Source organism: Cygnus olor, chromosome 18, assembly GCF_009769625.2.
Source record: "Cygnus olor isolate bCygOlo1 chromosome 18, bCygOlo1.pri.v2, whole genome shotgun sequence".
Taxonomy (NCBI): domain Eukaryota; kingdom Metazoa; phylum Chordata; class Aves; order Anseriformes; family Anatidae; genus Cygnus; species Cygnus olor.
In genome coordinates, this window is record NC_049186.1 from 3,705,149 (window position 1) to 3,723,678 (window position 18,530).

An 18,530-nucleotide genomic window follows, 5' to 3' on the forward strand; every position below is an offset into this window, starting at 1 on the left:
AACTACTACTTTCACATTAATATCTATGTGCTTCAATGAATGTCGACATAGAAAACACACAAAAACAATTTCTTCTGCCCCGTTATTTCTTTCCATTCTCATACTTCAAAAAAACATAAAAAACTTAAAACCCTTAACTGTATAAATTATATCAAACTTTCCTCTGAAACTTAATCATTAACAGAGTTAGCCACCAGCTTTAAAGTGCAAGTTAGTCATCAATTATTTAATATATTCCATTTAAATAATGACATTGACACAATATAGAGACATACAGAATTATTTTTTATACAACTGCACAAAGAAACATGGGAAGAAGAAAAAAGAAAAACCCAAGAAACTAATTTCATTTTGGAAAGAAAAATTTATTAAGTATAAATAAGGCACACCCAAAACAGTACTTTTGATAGGAGCACATTAAATATCCCCATAGGCATACTTTTTACTCTAGAATTCAATACTACAGTCATTATTCAACACACATCAGAAAATTCCAGTCTATTGCCACATATTAAGTCTCTAAAACTACAACCTGTTAATTCACGAGCACAGTAACATTCAGCAACTGCAACTTACCATCTGAGATCCGGGAAGGGAGTAACAATCCTCTTCTGCCTAATTCAGCCAGAGCCAGGCATCCACCATGCCATGCATTGTCTGTTTCCTGAAAACTAATTTTAGAACAAGTTTTGTTAGGACTAGCCTTCCCTTTTTGGATTTCATTTGTCATGGTGAATTCCTAACATTTTAAAAGACACCAACCCGCATGTATTTATTGTGTTAATATTCCTGTTAGATTTTTAAAACATAAGAATGGTGAATGGAACATGTTTTCTTTCCCATTTTGTGCAACATAAATACTGATGTAAACATGATCAAATAAGCAATGACACAAGCAAAAAAAAAAAAAAGAAAACAACCACCACTTATCAATATAAATGTAATAAACATACCCTCTTTACAAAAGAATGCAATACAAAACACTCATCCAGAAAAGGAAAACAACTTCCTATTACACTGCCAAAGATGCAGGTTTACAAAATATATCCGAGATAACGAATGAACTGAATGCCAAACACAATCCTTAACTAGCAAAAGACGTCCGAGCAGTACAACAAATGTATAATACAAGCCTGTGCATTTCAAAGATGTCTAAACACCACTGTTTGCTCGTTTAAACAAAACCACAGACCAAAACTGTGCCTTATAGTGAACACAGCAAAAAGAATTTCAAAAGCGGTACACAGATTTTGGTGGACTGGCAGGTAAAGGAGTGAAAAGAGGAAAGCTTGTATGCTGTGTGACTAAACACGCATGAAGTTAATTTTGTATTAAACTAGGAATAGGAACCTAAGAATAAGACATTAAACAACTAAACTATGTCACACCAAAGCTTCATCTCTCCCAATCATCCTGTCTCTGAAATGGGCCAATAGCAGATGCTTAGCCAGAGACAAAGCACAAAGGATTGTTCCCTCATTAGCCTCCTCCTGGCTTTGGCAATCCCAAGTACAGGGACTTCCCAAGCCAGAGGTTGCATCCAGAATGTCACATTTAATAACCTCTGATGGGACTCTCTTCCATTAATTTGGATAATCCCTTTTTGAACTCCCTTTACACTTTTGGCTTCCATAACATCCTGTGGCAATGACTTCCACAGTTTAATTGCGTGTAAATGTACTTCCTGATACTTCCCAGGTGTCGCGTTCTGAGGAAGAGTGAATAGTAAACAATTATTCGCTTTCCCTATTTCTTTTATATATATGATTTTATGTATCTCTATTAGATCCCTCTACTTTTTCTTTCCACTTGGAAGAATCCACGTCAGTTAAATGAATTCTTGATGATTCAGTTTTTTCTTCCTTTCTTAATAATACCTAACATTCCATTTGCCTTCTTTATTTTCTGACTGCTGCTCCATTGACACCTTCACAAAACTATCAAACTATGAATAGTAAATTCAAGATCTCTTTCCTGAGTAGTAGTAACTTTTATAGCTTGCTGTGTTCTTCCCTATGTGCATTAGTTTGCGTTCATTAGACATTATATTTCATGCCATTTACAGTCTAGTTACTTTATTTAGGCTTATATAACATTTTCTTTTCTGTCACCTTTAGTTTTCACTGTATTAGCTAAGTTAAACCATCAATCAATTTCATCACCCCACTGTTCACCTTTTTTCCAGGATAATTTTTGAGTATCTTGAACAGCACAGGACTCCTATGGATCCCTGCAGACTGTGCTGAAAGTCTCACTGCGATAAATGGTCATTTATTTCTTCCCTGCCTCCTGTCTGAATTTATCTATAAGACATCCTTTCTTCTTATCCTGACAGATACAATTTAAAGTGGCTCTAAAGAGCAACTGACTTTTTATTTTATTCAGTAGATATTTAGTGCAAAGCATACAGAAGAGATTCTCCTTCGTCTTGTCTACACTCATTCCCAAGTGCTTTTGGAGAAAGCAGGTCACTCAATTACTAGCTGCGTTACTCACCCCTATGACTTGAAAAACAAGGAAAGAAAACACTACGAGTACAGGTCTTTGAAGGTCCAGGGATAATTGAGATCAGCAGCACTTCTTAAATTAATCACAGTAGTGCAGTGGAAGTATTGGCTAAGTAGATACTTTCACATTGCAAGTTTTTAAGACTCCATAGCTTCTTTTTTTATTGCATTATCCTTTTACTGAAATTTTTAATTTGCACTGTCAAGCAAGGTGGGATTATTTTTTTTTTTTAAAGAGTAGATATGAGTGTCAAACTAAAGATTACCTGTATTTTTTGCCAATAAAGAAATTACTCTTTTTGTTATTAGCTTAGTCAAAAACAGTTGTTTAGATCTTAAAGCTCAGGTACTATGTGCAGAATTGAGCAACTCAATATAAAAAAGCATATGATACTTGTTTAACAATTTAGTCCATTCCATGCTCTACATGCATGCAGAAGCAAGCCATCCAGCAATAACGCTCATCAGAAGAACATCCTAGCAGCTATAACTGATCAGACTGAGGGTTTAGCTAATCTAAAAGCCTCTCCATGACCAACACTACACTCCTTTGGCCTAGTAAAAGAACAAGGCAAGTATATTGTAACAATATCCAAAACATTCCCAGTCTCTGGCAGATCACAACAAGTGTGCAGAAAAGAAAAATGGTGTGGGTTTTTTTGTATGGTTGGTTGGTTGTTTTTTTGTTTGTCTTGTTTTGTTTTTTGTTGTTGTTGCTGTTATTGTTTTGATCAGGCATATATATGATGCATCCACATCCTGTGGTACAACACTTACACAGTTTTACTGTGTACTGTGGATAACCACTTTTTATGTAACCCAAACTTGTCACCTCCTACTTTAGTTTATTTCTAATAATATAAAATCTAGAGGGCAATCATTTCCCTGTCATTTACAATGTCATAAACCTCTGTTATACCCCTTTCATTCATCACTCTTCCTAGATGTTTTAGCCTCCCCTCATGTAGAGGCTGATTCTTAACTCGAATGATCTTCAGAATCCTTTTGGAATATCATTTCCAGGTCTACTATTTGCACAGAACACTCAAGATATGAGTACACCAGGAATTTCTAAGGGAGCAAGCTAATGAGCTTATAAAGTCTATTTATTTATTTATTCATTCTCAAAGATCAACTTTAGTCCTTCCAAATTAATTTAGAATGGGGTGGAGATAGAGAATTAGGAATAGTTTATTGAACACCCTGAGTGCAGTACACCTATGCCTTAGGAGATTCTGAAATCTGGGAGAAGAAAGACAATAAAATCTACAGATTTTTAGACCTGTTTTTGTAACTGTAGTCTTCCTATTTCATAAACAGACATGTTTCACATGCACATAAAATATGAAATAAGATTTTTACCTAAAACAATCCAACAGAGACCCAACCACATCATCTGCTAATTCTTTTGGAAGTCTTCCAGTTATTCTACCAATTCTAGAGAAGAAAATAAAAAAGCATACAGTGATTCATTAGTACTGCCATTTGATGAATAAATCCAATAAAAATTTAGTTACTGGAAGCTTACAATACGATGACTGAATTCAAGGTGACAATGGATCATGCTAACACCATTAGCCTAAAACACCAATCTCAAGCTTGAAGCAAAAGCTACGAAGTAAAGAATTTAACACAGAAATATGTTTTTTTTCAAATGGGAGGAGCAAAAAGACATTTTGAAGAAATACTACTTTATAGCCTTTAAGTCAAATCTTACACAAAATGTCTATTTCCAAACCCAGCTGTAATTTTCCTGTAGACTAGCCCCATCTCATATGCACTCAGAAAAAGTTATAAACACAGCTTTACAGCATGACCTGTCCTAAGGCCATTTGAAATAACTGTGAATATTGACAAGACAGAAATTATCAATCACAGGTTACATTAGACTGTATTTTTGTTGTTTAATAGTTTAGAGTAACAATAAGAAACTTACCCTTTTGCTGCAGACCACCTGACAATAGTATCTTTGTCTTTCAGCCCAACCAACAATTGCTCTGCAGATAAATTTATTGAAACGAAACAATTATTTTCATTTATTTAACAAGAGAAATACTTTTTAAAACATTAAAAATCCATTTTCCTCTTAACATAGCTGCCTCCTAAACAAAACATATTAATATGTTTTATATAATTTATATGTATAATTTATATGTTTTATATATATTAATATGCAAACAAAAATATTTGTTTCCAGATTTCTTATACAGGCCACACAAGCATGACTTGAAAGTAAATAAACATAAAAGATGTCGAAATTGTTTTCTAAAACAGAAAATTTGATTTAAAATTTTAATTACTCTGACAGATTCAAAATAGAGGTCATGATGGTTTTTTTTTTCAGAGGTTCATTAGATTACTTAGTTATAAAAGTTTTCTGATGCCATCTTTGTCTATTTATTTATAGCATACCCACCAGCAAGCTAGCAGAGAACCTCCTTTATGAATACATACTAATAGAAAATGTTGTTCCTTCGATACTACCACAGGTTAAAATCTTCCACATAATTCTTTTGCTTTCATGTAATGCCATTTACTTCATTTTTCATTATGAATTTTAATTCATCCTTCCATCTCTGAAAGGCTCAAGATAACGCTTTCATATTACTGGGAAAGTGTATTTCAATAACTCCCTCCCCCAACCCCACAAAAAATGTTACAAGTACTGAGTTTCTACTTGTGATGCTAAAATTCAAATCATTTGGCAAAAATATGGTATATTTTAACCAGCTGCACAGATTGAAATTTTATAGTCTTTCCAATTGTTCACATTAGTGCAGATACCCACATTACTTTCTTCGCACTAAGCAAGCCGTTTTCCTAATGTGCGCTTAATTTGCGGGCCTTATGATAACTTCTGTCTGGTTTTAACACACCTACAACGTTTTCAATCTCTCCTGGAATGTCATATGCCTCTTCATCCTCAGCTTCATTAGCAGCAACATTTATCATTTGACTCTGTGTAACTGAACCCTTAGCTTGCAGATTGGCAGCCAGAGACCGACAGCCACGCTGATACCTGCACAAAAAAAAAGAGACAGTTAATAATTTTTTTCTGACTAAAGTTCCAATTGAAATAGGTATATGCTGTCATAAAGCCTGCTTCTCAAGTTACTGCACCTCCCAGTGTACAGCTTTCCAGTTATTTAGAGGTTGCTTTAAAGGAAAGGGAAAAGTATCCCATTCTCCTTCCTCCTGACCCAGTTGTCTGTTTTCTAGGTTGAGAAAAGCTAGACTATTTAAATGGATCCTGTGCAAAACTGTTTTGTACCTTTCATCATCTCTCTCCCTTTCCTGTTTCAATATAACCTACTTTCCACTACTGACAATAAAAAGGCAAAATTCCCATGCCCTAAAACACTCTCCAAAACCTTAAAAAAAATCAATTTATGAAAAATTGTTTTTAAATGTTAAAGCCAGCTCAGTAATTTCTTCACAAGCTGTACTCAGATATTTAGCCTGTGGTATAGATACATTCTTACAAAAGATGTATTTCCCATGCTAAACTGACTCTTGCCATTGGGCAAGGTACACTCTCCACCTAAAAAGAATTTTCTATGCCTAAGGACATTCTCAAAAGTTGGTAAAAGAACTACAATAAAAAATAGTCACCAATGGAGCCTGCAATTTTAAAATATCAGTGCGAGAAATCTAAAAAAGAGGTTGCCCTCTGGCAATAAGTAAAACCAGACACCAAAACCTGACTAATATGCAAAACTAAAGTGGGATCACAAACCACTTTTCCCCTGTGAATCTTCTATCGAATCAGGGTAGAAAAATGTAATGGAAAAATTAAGTTCACTCTCACAAAATTGAATTAAATCAACTTCAGTAACAAAGTTCACCATCTTCCCATCTTTAACAAGTTATGCATTATACAGGAAGAGACTTTGTTTGCAATGTGCAACATGAAACGTTAAAAGACTTGGGTTGTCACAACGCTGGTTTACTACACCAAAATTGAAAAACTAAAGAAAAATAAATACAGCAGAAGAAATCTAATTTTCCAAAGTGTTCAAATGAAGGATGTATGCAAGTCTTAAATAACACAAGGATTTCTTTCTTTTTTTTTTTAGGGGACGGAAGGCAGGAGGGCAGAGACTGGTAATCAAATGGATGGATTTAAGACTTTTTAAGGTTTTGGAGTGTTTGTGATTTTTTTTTTTAAGATTCATTTTCCTTTTTTTAAAAAAACAACAACAACACTGTTTCAGCTTTAAACTAACCTCCACTTCGCTACCTTTGGTTTCACAAATGTCAGTCCAAGTCGTTGAACAAGTTTCATCCCTAGCTTGCGAAGAACCATCTGATTACTTTCTGATAGCTTGCAGTTATCAAGACACTCAAGTACAGTAGCAGCTGTAAAAGAAACACGTTAAGACAAATACTTTAAAAAAGACTCAGTAAAAAAAAAATGTTTAAAATCTCAAAAAATCTGTAGAAGATTTAGATTTTTAAAGGTGTTACTGAAATGCAAATGCTGTACTACCTACTTTGTCATAGTTTTGGCAATGGCCAAATAAGGGTAATATCCTTCACCTACCAAACAGGTAGGATTACTTTAAGGATTACTTTTGACTATGAAAATCAAAATGAATCTAGATCGTGAGGGAGCATTTATGCCTCTCATTCTCACTGGAAGAAATGTATTTAAGTATCTTTCATGGTCTAAGAATTTTCAGTAGCCTAACAGAACCAGAAGTCAGAAAAAACAATTCAGTTACGCTGTGACCAGTCTCTGCATACTAAAAAAGTGTTCATTTTCCTCATTTTCTATTTTCAGGTACCACCAACTTAACTCCTCTGCACTGAAAATTTTTATGATGATGAATGTCCATAAACATTTAGACATGAAAAATAATGTGTATGCGTGAACAATCAGCAACAGAACCTTTCATTTGGGCACATCAAAGGTAACAAAGTTATTTGTCCAGCAAAGTAAAAAACATAGACTAATGGAGAATTTTGGATTAATGAGTCCAGAATTCAAAATTTTCACAAGGAACACATCCATGCTACAAGTAAAACAGTCCTTTTGCATTTGCAGCCTGAAACGACTGTCTCAAAGAAAGAGCCTACAACTTATCAGTAGTTAATATGAACTAACAACTCAGACCCTGAAGGACCTATCATTCTTACTATAAGCACTGCAGATACAGAATTACATCTTCTGGAACTTTCTAATCCAGTCTCATAATGGGTTTTCTAAAATACTAAGAGATCAAGGGTATAGCAATTCTTTCAAAGTCTGAGAAATCGTAGGGCACATGACTTAAAAATCGACTCAGTTTTTCAGCAGCGTTATGATTTAGGCTGACATGCTGAAATGTTAGTAAAATGATACATGCGGGCAAAATGGTGAAGCCAATAATGACTTTTATTTCAGTATCTTCCTGCAACCTGGATTTTTTTTTTTGCAACTGTTAAAAAACTAGAGACACTAATGCTTTAAGAGACTGCAGAAATATCAATACTCACAGAGAGAAAAAAAATAAGAATATATAAATATAAGCCTTTTCCAAGTCCAACTACTGAATCACTCTGGGTCATCCACAGATCCAAGCAAATGGTCTCAGAAGTTGTGCTCGTTTTTAACTCCAGTGCTATAATGCAAGATTTCTAACAGTGTTGTCCTTTGACGTCCACCTCTTTTTTTTTTTATCTTCAGTTCTGTTATAACCCTGTAATAACTAACAATCTTTGATTCTTTCACCTCTCACATTTTGTTTTCCTCAACAATTTTTGTCTGAGTATTTGCTTCTTAGCTGTGAGCATTCTGTCTTTTCTGGGGTAAATTTATTCATTGGTATGTGCCTGGCTTTCCTCATACTACCAGAGGCCACAGGCCAAAACATCTAACTTTACCAGCAGGGTTAACAACATGAGCCAAATATTTTTATTTTGATTATGACAATATTTTGCTGTACAGATGGATCTTTTAAATTATTTTGCATTGTATCATATTTTATCTAGCCTGTTCATATTTCTGGTTATCTGACACATTCATAATTGTAGTAAGGAAGGGTCTGCATGTCATAGTTAGTAACTGGGAGAATGAAACTCTTTCCTGCTCTAGATCTACACAGTTTCTCTTCTGAAGTCAAAATCATTCCATTAAATCAAGTTATAAGCATTCTAATGTGAGTTTACATCATTGCTTGATTCCTGTGAATAGCACAGACCACATTTCTGGTGTTTTGCTAAGTTCCACAAGAAAGATCATCTCTTTTGCAGTGTTCTGTAATTAGCCATTATCTCTCTGTACCTCTCTTTACCACTACCAATATAAAGCAAACCAGTATTGTGCAGTCAGTTCTGAACAATTCCAGGTTTCACCATGAGAACGTAATTCCAACATAAAGATACAATATTCAGAAACTTCTGTGTTCTCCTTTCAAGTACCTGTCTATCCCTAATTTAATCCATTATAATCTCTTTCCACTGAAACTTTCCCTCTTTTCAACAGTACCACCAGACAATTCCAGCTGGGTCCTATATACAGCAGGTTCTTTAAACTTGGGATTTCCTAACTCCTGGGCTTATGTTAGGACTTGGAAATTTTCTGCAAAATTTTCAGCACTAATAGGCATAACACCAGGTTATGTTCTAATGAATTTTCTTAAAATGTTTCACATCTTAAGTTCTGTGCTCAGCCCCTGTAGCCCAGTGGCGAACCTGATCACCTGCCAAATCTTTAATTCTTTCATGAGATTTTCCAACATAACATTCTTCAGCTGCATCTTCTCCTCCCTCACTTTGGCATCTCTTCTTTTTTCCTTTACTTTGCATGTTTTAAAACTTCTCTGTTGATTTTACTCTTTACAGAACCATTCATTCTTTATCAGTGTGTCCTTTCTTCCTTTTTTAAATTGGAATGGCTTTAAAAACAAAAATCAGGATATTACAAACTTACCATAAGGTAAACAGTCTTCTCTTTTGCCATGTTTAAATAACTGTGCCTATAATTAAAATAGGGAAAATAAATATAAGAATATAGAGATTCTAAAGCTTAATATATCAGGCATATAGATCTAAAATAGTTTTTAATATCCCTGCAATAATCTAAGCTATTTAGTAATTTAAATAGCTAAGAGGAAGAGTCTCAGGGTGCAGCTCTACTTCTTTGTAAGTCAATGCGAGTCAAGGCTACTGTAGCCCAGCCTGCCCCTCCCATTCATACACTCATGCAGGCAGCCAGTTCAGGGAGCTGATTTGGCTGAAAAACACACGCTCAAGGAGGGGGTTGGAGAGCCGTTCTTCGGCCAGCTCAGCTCCCTGATCCATCCAGCTCAGTGCTTCAGTGCTTGGTCACACCAGTTCAATGCAGGTGCAACCACAGCAGCTATTATATAACAGCTCACGCTGCTTTGAACCTCCAAGAACTGAAGATGAATCTGCAGATCACGAATAAGTGGAACTCTACATCCTGTTTGGGACCACATGACATCGAAGGGTTCTCCGAACTGAACAAAGCCTTGCTCGTAATTTAGACAGAACACATCAATGCTCCAGTCGCTGTGAGAAGCAGGACAGGTGGACACACATGAGCAAGCTTGGTTGTTGGTAGCAATCAAACTCAGACAAGACAGGACACAGCACAGGCTACACTGCCAAGTGTTTTACCCTGCTTCTCCAGCAGCTTTTGAGAACTCCCTGTTAAACTAAGCAAAATACAGAATTCCCTGACTGCAAATATACCTCCACCAGACATATTTTAATTCCTGTGCCAAGGGATTTAAAGAAGAGTTCAAGCATTCCGTCCTGCAAATAGCCCCCAAAATAATTTTATATACAGTTAAAAATCCCAGTACGATTAAGCCTCAGCTCTACAGGGAGAAGAAAGCACTATTACTACCAGACAAAAAACATGTTACACATTTAAAGTTTCCCCAGTCCACTTCATATGTATCAAAACTACTGTGTTCAGCCACTTAGTTTTCCTTGAACTTTGCCATTCACCAGAAGGAAAACCTTCGTCAATAAACATGCCTAGGAGTTAAACAAGAACAGACTTACCTTAAAAATATGTACTTTCTCACACATACCAAATACACATGCCTCCTGTACTGCAGGTGTGGTTAAGAGCAACAAAAGCAATAAAAACACCTTTAGGCTATGTACCCATTCTGTTTTGTTTTGTAACTAAATTACATTTTAGAATCCTAAATTAGCACTTCTGATCGGCTTTACTACAAGCTACATAGTGGAACTTGATAATGTATCTTGAATTATTCGAGATTTTTAATGTTTTCCTGAAGTAACCAGGCAATTGTAAGGCATCCTATAAAAAGTACACTTACAAAGCAGAAATGCTGCAGAACCACTGTAGGTTCTGTAGCAAATCTACAAATCTAGAGTATTAACAAACCTAAAAATTGGCCTCTCCAATTTTTCTCTCTCTTTGCAGAAGTGTGCGTAAGCTCATTTCTTCATCACTTTGTACCTGTGTTCAGAACAGATGGCTTCTTCCCAATGTTAGCCAGTTGGCAGTGGATGCCAGGAGACACTGCAGCATTTCTGCAGCACCTCATCTTCCCAAGTACTCCTCTCTGCACACAAGCCCAGGTAAGAGCAAATACTGTTTTAAATTGTTCATGGACTGCCTCAAATTTATTAGGACTGTGTTAAAGCATATTCCATCAAAACATAGTATAACTCCTATAGTACTGAAAATTGAGAGAAACAGCTTTGAATATAGCCTTGGGAACGCTCCTGGACAAGTACATTTGGAGCTCTAGCCCCACACTTCTCAGCAAACTGTCAAGGAGTTCCTGCAAAGATGGAATAGTAGCCTCAGAACATGCTCTCATCTTCACTCTTATGTAGTTCCTTAATTCTAACACCTTTCTGCAAGTTTCTTCCTGAGTTTTCACGTCCTCAAGGCCAACTTTGAATTCAGTTCTGACTCCTTGGGAAAAACATAACCAGAAGGTGTTTCGCCTCAAAGCAAGATGAGGGAAGAAATTAACCAACAGAAAAGCAGGAAATAAGAAAACTCTTCACATATTGTAGAAGACTTATTTTTAATGTTTTTCTAAAGACAACTAAGAAACCAGCCTCACTCGTCAATTTAGAACAGCGAACTCAAACTCCGTTTCACACATTTCTCTGTGAATTTACTGAACAAGTGAAATTTACTGAACAAGATTTTTGAACAAGATTTACTGAACAAGTGAAACACACATTGTTTTCCTACAACAGTTTCATTACATACTTAAATAACAAACTATTTTCATATTTGATTTTCAACACAGAATATCTACTCACAAATACAGCAAGACTTTATAATGTACTTTCAGATGTTAAAATCATTATAGCAACAGCTGTAATTCATTGAGATTTACACTACAAGCTAGCTGGGTTACTTATTTTTTTCAGAAAACAAATCAGGCTCCACACCTTGAACCTAAACCTCTCTTCAGTCATTCAGTAGCAAGAGTTTAACCCATCACAAGAACTCTGACAAGATTTAGACAGGTCTACGCAAGAAAATCTCAGGGAAGAGCATTGTATAACTTGAGAATTAAAGTTACACATAATGTTAACTTCCATTAAGAATACACTCTCTTTACATACCATATGAACCTTTTTCCTTATAAAGTATGAAAAATATGCAGATTCTAATATAGGAAATTTTCAGCTATACAAATTATAGTAGTTTATTCCCGTCTTTGACAAGTTTAGTACCTGATTCAAATGTTCTCCCTTAACTCTCAAATATGGATTAAGGGGTTTTATTTCATTGGTACAAGATTTAGGGGAAGTACGAATTAACCAAATAACACTGTAGCTAGTGTGTTACAAGTTAATAAACAAACTTTAAAAATGGGGACTTAATATTTACATGTTTTTTGATAAACAAAATGTTACCTATTGATTTTGGAATAAATACAGCTGAAAAAGAGGTACATTTGAAATGGAAAAAGTTTTGTTTGCACCAACTAATGTACACTGCAGGTGGAACATAACCTTCTACCAGATTACTGGTGTTTCAGCAAGTGACACATTAAGTATTTCTTTCTCTCAAAGAAAATCTAATGGACATTTTTAGCAAAAAGCAATTCTTATAAAAGTAGGTAATAACCATACTGCTGAGCACTACTCTTCGGATAGTCAAGAAAGCTATAAATCCAGCTTCTGCTTTCCCCTCCCCACCCCCTTTTTTTTTTGAAATATCAAGACAAGAAGTTTTCATGACTTCTTTGTGAATCAGAGCATGTAAAAACATTCACAAGCCCAAAATTTGTCAAACTTTCAAGCTTCATTGGTAACTCCTCTGGGGAAATAAAAGAGCGCTTTACCTGGTATTGGCCTCTAAAATAAAAGATGTGTGTATTTTTCTAGGAATGTGCTACTAACATTCATGTACACAAAGCAAAGTCACTGTCTCAGAAAAATCCTGCAACACTAGAACATACCGAGGATATACTAAAAAGCAAAGTGCATGATGCACCACTGCAAGCAAACAAACAAAAAATAAATAAGGAAAAAAGGACAAATCAGCATTGCAGTATTTAGCTTAAACTTCCTGCCTTGAAGGAAGAAAAACATCCGAGGCACACCGTTTCAGAAAAATCTGATACAAACAAAATAATTAATAAGCTTGGTTTGCCACCCATATAGACATTTTAGTGTCAGCAAGTAATAATACTGAAAGTAAGGAGCCTGCCTGTTGGAGTATCCAGGTAATCGGAGTTACACCCTGGTCCCTCCGCTTTAATGAGGACACAGAGCATACACCAACTCACCCAACCTGTTGAACTGTTGAAAAGTATGTGACTCCCTCTCTTATAAATAATTAAGCCACCTACAAATTAGAGAAAATCAGTGGTGTGCAAGCAATGACGACTGTCAAGTCTGGTTTTGCTTTAGAAATAGCATGGTGCAAGGAAAACAAAACCCAGTTTCTTAGTAATCATAGAAGAAATACACCACACCTTCCAATTGTCTACATAACCCACTTTAGGCCCGACCTCTATGAGATATATCAATCAGGATCATCTCCGGGACATGTTCCCCAAGCTATACAAATCACCATTAAGGGTGGCCTGACTGCTTGGCAGCAAGTCTATCTTCCTGCTGAGCAGGAGTCACAGGTCTGAACCTACCCTCTGGTTGTAACCAACCAAGGCAAGGACTGGGAGGATAATTTCAGCCTCTGCGGGAAGAGAAGAAAATGGTATCTTTCATTACTCTGGAGCACCCCCTAGTAGTCGTACAGCATGCAGGTCGAGGGAAAGCTATCACTCATTCCTGCCTCCAGGCTAGACGTGGGGAGGTAAACAAGGTGAGGGAGGACGTGCTGTCAGAATAATAAATTTGCTTGAAAGTGGAGAGTATGGAATGCACTATAAGTGCAACAAATGGTGAAAGAGATGAGTTAAAACCCTTGTTCTTTATACATCTTCAACACAACTAGAAATAGTATGTGTCAGGGTATTGATCATGGTAATTACTCTGACAAGCTTTGATACACAGCACAGTTAAACAGTTGGCAGAAGGAGTTAAGTTCTCATATGATCTTAGTTATTTGTCGATTGAAAGCCTGAAAAATTTAGACTAATACATCAGGACTTTCATCTTAACAAGACTGCCAAAATAGATTTCAAATACTTAAAATAATATTAGCAGCTTTACACAACACTATATTCGAAAAGGAAGAAAAAAATCAGTCTAATGCCAACAGAAACTCTGAACCTTGAACTAACCTCAGTACTTCTGGTGAGAACAAAAAAAAAACAAACATAGAGGAATCAGACAAGGTCATGTTGGAATACTCTGTACTATTCAGAAAGAGAAGAGATGCAGTATTACCAAAAAGAGGTCAGTGCCCTTGCATAGGAAAGGATTTTTTTTTCTTCTCCTTGTATCAGCTTTGCTTTTTGGGCACCTTTACCACCAAACCATCAAGCAATAACATCTTTTTAAAAAATAACGCCAATGGACAATCCTAGCATCGCTAATTCTTTAAGAATGCCAAAAAAATAGAGACTTGGGAAACATTCTATTTGGAAATATTCTATTTTTATGCCTCTGGGTCTGAAAGAATAGAGTTGGAGAGTTCTTTCTTCCCTGGAGCAAAATTTACATAAGCATGCAGCTATTGCTAAATAACCTTTGCATTAGAGACAGCTCAGGGAAATGCCCTGTTCTTAAGACTCTCGAGTTTCATCAGATCACTGTGTAGGGCGTTTTATTTTTTTTAATTATTACTCACACTTGTATACTGAATCACTTATAAAACAAATAAGGTTTAATAAGTTTCAATGCCCAAGGCTACCTCAACATGATGACATCTCTGTCACGCAAGAACTGGGAGTGCTACACCCTGCAGCAATAACTAAAAAGCTGTTTGATATAATGGCAGGTTTAAAAGCAAACCTCCAGACCAAGAGAATTTAAAATGCAGATTCTTGAAACAGGTTAGATGTTTCCTTCAAGTAAACAATTGTTATAAAAAAGTAGCAATTTCATGTTAATCCAACATTTATAATCCTTCACATTACCTACACATACATAGTGTCCAAACACAAAAATGAAGTTAATTCAACACTGAGATTTTAGTTTCAACAAAAGAAAGCAGTTTAAGCAGTTTTGAAAACTGAATCTGAAGCACAGCAAGCAAAGATTCCTGCTAGTGCACACCTGTTGTGAAATGATATATTACTGACGACAGGTGTAAAGAAAAAAAGAAAAAAGCATCAGTGGAATTAAAATGTGTAATGCAGGCTGCGTGTTTCAACAGGAATCACAAAACAGTAGTACTTGTTCTACACATAATGCTGAGTTAGATTAAACAGTAGCATACCTAATCACCGAGACTTAAGGCCACGAAGAGGCAGATCAAAGTGCAGCAACACAGAACTACTCACTGCGTACCTAAGTTGCAGTTTCAGTTCATTGAAATGCAAGGGTTTAATGTCACTTGAAAACACTTTTGCCATGCCAATCTCACAGCAATGCAGACCATAAACAGCCTAATATCATAATCCCGCTGAAATCCACACTGTCAGGGGAAGCTCCAAACTGATCCCGGGTGGCGGGGGGAGACTTGTTTCACCCACCGTGGCCAAACAGCGTTACCTCCCCGAAACCTGCTTTGCTGTACTGACTGGGAAGTGAAAAATTGTCTTTTTTCTCCTGCTTGTTCAGACACAAATACCAGGTAACTGCAGTTTGACTCTTAAAGTAACCAGTTGCTGGAGGAATTCAAGGGCAAAGAATTCTGAAGCTTGGTGAGACAAGTTTTAGTTGTCTCTCCTGCGGATGCATTTTGCTTTACGCAGTTAGCAATTATTGCTTTGTTTCTGTAGAGACTGCTGAAATCTTGTATGTTTAAAGGAAAAGGTTTACTTCTTTTGAATACTGCTTTTATTTTCAGCTAATATTTTTGGTTTAACTACATGTTATTGTTCTAAGTGTTATATTAAACTCTTGAAATAAATATTTCCTACTCCACTTAAGCATGTCTCTGTACATATACCTACATATGTATCTTTCTGAAAACCTTTATTTCCTAACGATATAATTTGTGCTTATATTGCAGTAACTGAAATTAATATTTCAAGACTAAATGCAAGAAAAAGGCTTTAAAAATTCAGTTTGTTCATGGCTACCAACTAGAACAAGAGTTATGAGCTGTAGGATACAAATGAAACTGGCTTGATAAATATTTCCTCCCATTCCACAATGTATAGGAGGAAAAAAAATCATACAAATGCAAGAAGGCAGGCTTCTGCTTCCAGGTATATTGTATCACATTCTAGTTTCGATTCGACTTGTTAAGTATTCACCTGTTTCGCTTAGTATGCACTAATGAACAGGTGGATAGAGCCAAAGCCAAAGTCAAAAGAATTATGACAAAACACTAATGTATTATACATCCTACAGGTCTCATCATGCACCTAGAATGGCAAACAGTCTCCCTTTCCAGATCTGACAATAAAATGATGAAACATCACTCTGTCTTTTGAAACAGACTGCAATGCATACAAATAATGCTTCCTCTTGCTTAAGCAGCAAGTCCTAAGTCATTCTAAATATAGATCATTTCTCCTATCTTCTGATTTGGAAGAGCTGCTACAGGAAAAAAATAAAACATATAGATTAAAAAAAAAAAAAAAAAACACACCAGCACACACACACACTTGTTCCAGAACTTTGCTTTGATGTTTAGTAAAGTACTGCATACAAGTCCTCAGAGCAATTATTTAAAAAGAGCTGCAAATTTATGCAAATTATAGAAACTCAAACAAATACCAGCAAATCCTTAAACCTGGACAAAGGCTACCCAAGTGCATGCCATCTGACTTTGTGTGTGCTATCTCAACTTTGTTAACAACAAAGCAAAGAAGAAACAACTCCACACACAAATTCCCCTACTCCAGGCAAGTGTTTGGACATCACAATTGGAACAGATACCAGAACTGTTAATGCAAGTAATTCAAAATACACACGAATACTTTAACAGTATAAAACTGCAAGAAAGCTGTTATAGAAAGATATTCTTACAATGTACAAGAGGAGTGTTATCATATAGCACTAGTTCAGGCATTCAAGTTTTCTTCCCCTACCTGGGCTGTCCTATGATTGTACAACTATATAGTGTATTACTTTTAAAACCTGAACTGAGGATTTCACTCTTATAAAGAGCACTAAATGAAGAACTTCTTCATATTAACAAGCAAAATTAAGAGTGTATTTTTTTCAGCCTACTCAACTACACAGTCTAGCAATGTTAGTATGTCTTATTAAAACTCTTGAGAACAAAACTTTAAATTTATCAGAATGGCTAAAACTTTCATGAATCATTTGCATTTTGCCTACCATTTCTGAAAAGCCTGGGAGGGGCCACTGCTACATCAAAAGCCTAACTTCTTCATTTTGTATAGTTCCAATTATTTCATTTTTTTTCCAGAGGTTTGGTACAAAGCCAAACAAAATTTGAGGTATGAAATGACTATTAATATACAATCAGATACATTTTTGAGAGTTATTTATCAGTATCTGTACTGGCAACTTCCCTTTCATTTGTTGATGAAAACACTACTCAGAGAAAAAAGACACGTGTGAAGTTGTACCTTCAAAACTGTTATGGAGGAAATTCTGGCTTTATATTATCTTACCATTTTAATCAACAGGAATTTCTCTGTACATTTTCTATTAAAGGTCTACCACAACAGTATTACATTGGAAAAAATATATATATAAATATAATCATCTATCTTTTAGAAGAAAAATGGTATTTACCAGAGCCTGCAGCATGCCATTCATAACAACAGTCCCCTCCATAGTCTGAAAGGAGGATTTAGATAACATTGAAAGAGTCCAGTCCAGAAAATCTGCCATCCTTTTTTGCCTGACATCAGGGCGAACAATAAATCTGTCACAGAAAAAAAAGAACAAAAACAAAACACTGCAGTTACTATCTTCACAACTGTCAAAGAAATTATTTTTTTTCCTGCTACCCAAACCGGTTGCAATTCCTGAAGACAATTCTACAATGAGGATTTTCCTAAATTGCAGAGGAGAGAACATTACAAATCTTCCTAAGTTTAGTCCTTCCGTTTCTGAGCAAGGCTCTGACACAATTTTCACTTATAAACATACCAACCTGTAAGCTAGAATTCTAAAGATTTCCCAGCTTAATTGCAAAAACAAACAACTTTCTACAGTTACAACATAGAAATAATTTCCATTACAATTAGTGAAAAACTGAAATGAATACAAAGATTCTCTACTATTCTCACCAAGAACAGCTAGAAGACCAGCATAACTCAGCAATGGGTCCATACAGCACTTGTTATCAGCCAGATCCTGTTCCAGGCCCGTAAGAGTAATCATCAGCGCTGTATTTGTTTGTTCAGGTATTTGTTTAGGTTAAACACCTAATATTTAACATACTGGATGGGTCAAGAGATGCATTTTTACCATTCTTACAGAGGACCGAAGAGGTTTATCGTGGTTAAACTACTTCCCTAAACCTATAAACTGTCTTCATCAGTGCCAGCCAAGCCACAGTTA

The 18,530-nt window shown here is 35.8% G+C and overlaps 1 protein-coding gene across 2 annotated transcripts in view; it reads right to left on the reverse strand.

Annotated features, from left to right (window-relative positions):
* Positions 1-18,530, reverse strand: part of TBCD (tubulin folding cofactor D) — a 129,796-nt gene that overhangs the window by 100,925 nt on the left and 10,341 nt on the right. For both annotated transcript variants that reach the window (XM_040530895.1, XM_040530896.1), the window contains 7 exons: positions 17,757-17,889; positions 9,421-9,466; positions 6,734-6,866; positions 5,384-5,526; positions 4,444-4,504; positions 3,870-3,944; positions 577-671 (listed from right to left, as the gene is read on the reverse strand). In XM_040530895.1, coding sequence (XP_040386829.1) covers positions 577-671; positions 3,870-3,944; positions 4,444-4,504; positions 5,384-5,526; positions 6,734-6,866; positions 9,421-9,466; positions 17,757-17,889 — 686 coding nt within the window. The remainder of the gene's footprint in view (positions 1-576; positions 672-3,869; positions 3,945-4,443; positions 4,505-5,383; positions 5,527-6,733; positions 6,867-9,420; positions 9,467-17,756; positions 17,890-18,530) is intronic.